The 6,812-nt window shown below is 37.8% G+C and overlaps 1 protein-coding gene across 4 annotated transcripts in view; it reads left to right on the top strand.

Annotated features, from left to right (window-relative positions):
- Positions 1-6,780, top strand: part of LOC108746488 (RNA-binding protein Musashi homolog Rbp6) — a 448,396-nt gene extending 441,616 nt beyond the window's left edge. For all 4 annotated transcript variants that reach the window (XM_018483298.1, XM_018483297.1, XM_018483300.1 and 1 more), the window contains 4 exons: positions 183-248; positions 4,213-4,490; positions 5,702-5,766; positions 6,237-6,780. In XM_018483298.1, coding sequence (XP_018338800.1) covers positions 183-248; positions 4,213-4,490; positions 5,702-5,743 — 386 coding nt within the window. In that variant the 3' untranslated portion in view covers positions 5,744-5,766; positions 6,237-6,780. The remainder of the gene's footprint in view (positions 1-182; positions 249-4,212; positions 4,491-5,701; positions 5,767-6,236) is intronic.
- Positions 6,781-6,812: the final 32 nt, after the last annotated feature.

The raw sequence follows: 6,812 nt of genomic DNA, 5'->3' as shown, positions 1-6,812 counted from the left end.
TCTTTGTGAACTTTTATATATTTCAAAGCGTATATATATATATATATATATATATATATATATATATACATATTAGCTTTTAGACTATTGCCGAGTGATAGTCGAGGAAAATGAATAGCAGCAGCACATACCTACGTATGTTTCAAGTATGGCGCAGTTGTGACCGAAGTTTTATGTTTCAGTGGATCTAACCAATGGACAACTCACCCCAAACAACAACACGCCCTTACTTACACAAGCACTTTCTGGTACGTTTTTAAAGTTTTTCTTCTCCTTGACTACGAATGTAATGCGCTTTCTCAACTCGCTTCATCGCGTCGCGATCGATTCGCTCAGAAATGCAAACAATTTCGGCTATGATGGCTTTTTCGCTAACTAGTCACGCGAGATTGCAAGCAGTAAGGATTGTGCGCAATATCTTTGAGAGAATACTCACGGTCGCACGAACCGGAATATTGCGGAATAAAACATTAAATGCAATATTACGTTTGAATCAATCATTGCTTCTGCCATCTCATTTTAATACGTCCAGTATTTTGATGCGATATTTTCTCAAACTCAATTCTACTTCTAAGTATGGAAATGGATAACTTTGCGAAACGTTATCCTTTAAGATTTCAAATTTTACCATTTCATGTTAATTTTCAAGAATCAATCTCCATTCAGTGAAATAATAACAGTCGGAGAAAGATTTCGATCGGTTAATGTCTGTAATTTCAGAAGACGATTACGATTCGTGTACGCGAACAACTGAAAGCATGGCTACTGTGCATGATTGATATCATTACTGTGCATGACTATTATACATAGAAATATTTTATTAACCGCATTATATATATATATATATATAAATCTTAACACAACCGAAGGAAACTATCTTACATATGTATATATGTAAGAAGTCATTAACGTCATTCGTGATGTTATTTTCGGAATATCAATAAAGTAAGTGAAATCTTGTCGCTTATTCCGCCAGTTGAAAAAAGCAGAGACGAATAATTTTTCAGTTTAACGAAAACTTCCTGTTTCTTTACAGACCTTCCTTCATCTCGTTGTAAAATAACGTGATTTCCTAAAGAAAAATATTATTGAATCCTAACAGATCCAAACTACCGTCTCATTACTTTTCATCTCTCTGTTATCACGCGATCATCGCTTCCTGTCGAATCACGGAGATGAGACGCGGCAGAACGGAAGGAAAAGAAGGCGATCAAGCGGCATACAGGCATTCCCGAAGAGAAGCGCCACACATGCGAAGGCGCCGGGATGCCGGCAGCGAAATACGCCTCTGTAGTTCTTCTATTCTTTTTTTCGTACTCCCCATCTAGAATCTGCCCCCGATCTGCCCGCCGTCGCGTCGTGCCGTCCGCAATCTTCTCTCAAATAAATCAAACTTTTGAATCGCGCTCGTTCCTCCTCCGACCCCTACGATCCCTACGCGCCCTCCTCTCGCTATGGTACCAGCGCAAAACTTTGTAACCGGCCGCCATTGTCAAGAGTTTAAAAGCTGAATGGGTTTTTAGATTATACGCGCCGGGGCGCGTTTTCGGTTTCCCGTGGCCCCGTCGTCACCGCATCGGTCTCTCTTTTCCTCGCCTGCCTCGAGACTCGAGAGAGTTTCAAATTCTTCGCGTACCGCCCGCTTACGATCTCTCTCTCTCTCTCTTTCTCTCTCTCTCTCTCTCTCTCTCTCTCTCCCGCTCTCTCACTCTCTCGCTCTCTTTCTCCTTACCGCACACCCACTCTCTTCTCTGCTATTTCTTTCGCTTCTTCTTCTTCTTCTTCTTCTTCTTCCTTCTTGTTTTTCCTGTCGTCTTTTTCTTCCTTCGCTTCCGTGACCGCCGTTAATCCGAAAGTACGTACCGTATGACATTTACGCGAGCTCTTGCGCGCGAACAACGTGAGCGCGATATACGGAATTGCTCGAGTCAGATGCATTAATCTCCGCCGCTTCTTATTGGCTATCTGTCAGAGTTTTTACGAGTACTAAAGTTTCAGAATGCGGACGACACGCCGAGACACTGTTTTCCTGTGTGTGTGATACAGCTTCGAAAGTAGCGTAGAGTAGTTTCGCTATGATTTCGTTCCTTGTTACTTTTGTATGTATGGGAACGAAGAGCAGTTGTTGGCAGGGGTTTAGAAAGAGAGTTTCGAACATACTATAAACATAGTAATCGCATTAGTACTTAATCCTTGCTGTGCATTATGTATCAAATATCATTCGTTAACGTGCAGAAAAAGCTCGCAGAAGTTACATATATTTCCCATGTCGTTTCACTGCACGAAATATTCCAGTTGCAAAAGCAGACAAAGGCATAGTAAAAAATTAGAGATACCCGAAAGATTTATATTATTAGAAAGAACATTATTTAATGTACAATTATTTGTGAAAAATTAGCTCTAGATTGGTATTGTTTATTGATCTATTAGATTAATATTATTTTCAATATTATTTAATATTATTTTTTCTTGCCAACACAATTGAATTTGATGCAAAAGGGAGAACACGATTATTTTATTAAATTCTTTAAAAGAAATAGAAAAATTGCTTTCGAATTTTCCTTATTTTCGCTATAATCGACGCGAGGAATGAAATAATTTATTATTTCCATTAGTAATCCTCAGATTTATATTTAGATTAAATCAATTCAATAACAAAAAAATGCATGTGTTATTTTAAAAAAGTATTGGTACAATTAAATGTTAAACTTATCTACCAATGCACGAAATTTCGTAATTATCCGCATCATAGTGTCGTCTCATATTTGATTTTCCCTCGTTGTAATCTCACGCGGGGTCTTTACTTCGAGAGCTGCACGCGAAATGGGGTAAGTTTAGTTTTCGTCGCTTGGCCTTTCTAATCGAACGAACCTTGTCAATTTTTACGTTTGACTTCTTAAGAACACGAAGGAAAATCAACCCTCGTACGAACCAAACATTAGAACAGTAATCGTAGTCGAAAGCCTGTTGTATCTCGTAACTTTTCAAAGTCGATCGCCATCACTGCCTCGTGCGATTGCGTTGCTTGTCCCACTGACGTGTTGTACAATGTCATACATACATATATGTATATGTGCAAGGCGCTTTCTTATTATCTCTATGATCGTACGTAAAGGCTGCCTTGCAATGCGCTTCATGAGTGTCTTCTTTCATTCCTTCCTCTTTCTTTTCCAATTACGAAATTACGAGAAGATACTCGTTAAAAATGGACTCTATCCTTTTCCTTGTATTCAATGTATGCAAACGAGATGTGTACTCATCGATATGACGGCATCATTTTTACCTGATCATTTAACATGCACAGTCCTCGAAGTAAAATGTAGACCAGAGATTATCGTTCATTTGTGCACGAATATGCGTGAGCTCGTTACAACGAACATCACACTATAGTATATGTATATATATATATATATATATATATGAGTTAAAGAACCTTATCTCTAATGAGATTTAACCTGCTAGAGCGTATCATTATACAACTGAAATGAGTTTGATATTAGTAAGCGGAAAGCGACGAAAAAACTAAAAACTAGGGGCAAACGCCAACGGAGCAATGTGCCTCAAGGTACTTGCATGGAAGATTCCTAAAAAGGATAAGGCATGCAACGCTCGTATCGCTATCGCGGGTAGAATGAAACAATCCGAATATACATGTCCCATAATTGTCACTCAGATGTTTAATTGTTGTTAAACAGTTTACGCTACAATTACAGGATTGAAAATTACACGCGGTTTAACGATCATTTAATCTGCAGTTATATAACGGTTAGATAAAAGAGATGACATCTTTTTGGATTTTGTCCTCAACTACTCTGACGCAGTCAAAGCTGAAACCTTCGTACATTGACTTTGTAAGAAAAATTTTTCTTTCGGATAATGAAAATAAATAAAAACAAACTGATATTAATGTAAAACGATAACGTTATTACAAGAATGATCAAACTACAGTGGATTATGCATTGTGTTAAAAATCAACTGGGCCACAGTAATTGAGGATGTTTTAAAGAATAATGATTATTCATGGCATTTCTTAACAAAGTATAAATTCGGAAGGAAATTTCCAAGTGTCTTGGTGTCTTTTGGCGGGTTTCGCGGAAGGCGAGGAGGAGCCTCACTCGTGAGGCTTCCTCTCGTCTCAAGAGTCAAGACTCAAACGACGTCAAGTCCGTTCGATCGGATAAGAGGGTGAAGATTGACGCGGGTTCGTTGCAGTGATGAACAACTACCAGGCGGCCGCAGCGCAGGCCGGGTTCCCGCCGGCGTCGCCGCACGCGGCCGGCGGCCACGGTGGGCCGCAGGGTCGGTCTTTCCCGGCGGCCAATTCACCGGGCCCGATTGACATGTACAGCTCGAGCGCCGCCGCCGCAGCAGCAGCCGCAGCCGCGGATTCCGCAGTCGCAAGCTACGTCCAGGCCGCAGCTAGCCCGCAGCCCCCCACGACCGCGTTCCCCGCGATCGCCGTATCCCGTGCCCCGCTCAACTACAGTCCCGTAAGTCCACTTAATGCTTTCCCTTACTTCATCGGATCGGGCCCCTCCCGATAATAAAATGGAACGAAAGGATGAAAGAGGCCTAGTCGTATTTTCAATAAGAGTCTGTGTGTACTTCCGTACTTTATTATACGATAAAAACAGATAATCGTACATGACTCACTCACTTCTAATTTATTCTTCTATTGCATCCACGACAAGTGAATTGTTCTCTCTCCTCACAATTCACTTTACGCATTAATTGAATTTCATCGACTAAATAAAATTTCGCATTTTAATTAACAGATACGAGGTTAAACCGGAAGATATCAGAGGAAGTAACAGTTGGAAACGATTATGGAAAAAAAGCTAATTAAAGAAAGTTTTTACGTCGCATTTTAATTATAGTAAATACAGAAGATCAAATATATTCTCGATATTTAAACGTTTCTCAACAAATGTTTTGCGACTGATAAAATAAACAAATTATCCAGATAAATTTGATGCAAAAATGTACGTTCATATACTTTTTTTTTTTTTTTTTCTTTAAACATTTATATCGCATGCAAAAATTTGAAATGAATTTTACATTAATGTAACAAAATATTGCAAAATTAAAAAATTACTTGACCCTCGACCAAGCTCTTTATCGCTTCGTTCCATATTGCAATTTCATCAGCTTTATGCATTTATAACAAGCAAATGTGTGGAGATACGATATCTTCTTGCGAATATATATTATATTTAATACAACCGGTTATCAATCTCACAAAAGAAGATTGCTTCTATGTACATATTATATACGCTTTATACATTCTATATTCTGATTCTATATTTTCTGAATACATCTCTGGTCCGTCAGGTATAGTATGACAATTATTACATTGGCTTGTATCGAAAATAAATTTAATATTTATCTAATCTATTCATTCTTTGCAATATCAATATATATTTAATATATCCAAGACTCTACCCATGTAACATCACTTCGCGTATTATCCTTTGCATTTTTGTCACTTATTATTATCTACAATATATATATTATGGAATTTTGAGAAACAGCAAAAAAGAAAAAAAAAGATTTAATAACCTCAAAGGCCAAGTACCGCAATTGCACGCTGCAATTTTAGATATGCAGGCAAACGTAAAGGTTTATCTTTATGCTCATCCTTGTGTAATAATCATTATTTTTATGGGAAGGTTGATGAGACCGATATATTGTATTGTTCCAGGGTCCTCTAATACCAGCGGCGTTCACTAATGGCTACCATTGAGCCTTGTTAAGACCTAATAACAGGTATGTGTGCTGTCGGCAATATTTTGTCGAGTTGTATTTACGTTTTATGTCGAGATAAATTTATTAAGAACGTTTTATTAATTATTACATGAGATTATTGACGACTGCAAGAACGTTTATTAACGTTACTGTTTACGACATGCTAAATAGTTTAGCTTTTTCTCCCATCTTGCAAACCTTTGACATAATATTATCTTGATGGGAAACAATTCTATTTGAAACAATAAATAATAAAAAAAACACTGAACGATAAAATAAACCCTTTTTTTTTAACGATTCGTATAAAAAAAAGACAATCCTTAATTTTTACACATCTAAAAGACACTCACGAGATTCAGATATGTCTTTAAAAAGAAATTTTAAGTGCCTCTTTATTTTACGTCGGCTGATATGAATCCATTCGAAATCAAAACTGGCTTTTTTCAGAAGACAAATTTTAACTTGTTGAACTTTTAATTCTTTTTCGTCAGGATGGACGAGACGGCAGAACGCAGCACGGTCGCCTGATATAATAAGCAACACGGACGATTTGAGGCAGCTAAACAGTGGACGATCTCTGGACGAAAAAAAATAACACGCCTACTGTATAGATACAAAGATATAAATAATGATCAAAAGTTGCAATATATTCAAAAACGGATAATGTCGAACAGAAGGCAACTATTAAATAAGATTCAATCGATGCAACTTCGAAATCCGGATTGTAAATAACCGGATGTAATATTACGCGAATATGCAATAATGCATTAAGAAAGAATTTAGAGCATTAGTCGAATCCAGTTGGATGCAACTATAGATAGAGAGAAGAAAATTAATCCTGTTGATGAGTAAAGGGAAAAAAAAAACTGACGCGCAACGGGGAAGACGTCCAGAGTAGGCTAGAGGAAAAAAGACGAGAAAAGCGACAGGAAGACCGACCGTCAGACAGAAACTGGAAGAGGTAACAACGCGCGCTGCAATAGGCTAATTATGGCCGAAACTGCGTATTGACGCCAGCCCGTTCTCCGACATTAATAAAAGGAATAATAATATAATAATAATAAATT

The sequence above is a fragment of the Trachymyrmex septentrionalis genome, unplaced genomic scaffold (assembly GCF_001594115.1).
Source record: "Trachymyrmex septentrionalis isolate Tsep2-gDNA-1 unplaced genomic scaffold, Tsep1.0 scaffold172, whole genome shotgun sequence".
Taxonomy (NCBI): domain Eukaryota; kingdom Metazoa; phylum Arthropoda; class Insecta; order Hymenoptera; family Formicidae; genus Trachymyrmex; species Trachymyrmex septentrionalis.
The sequence above is the reverse complement of the archived record's forward strand: the minus strand, read 5'-3'. Positions and strand labels throughout refer to the sequence as shown.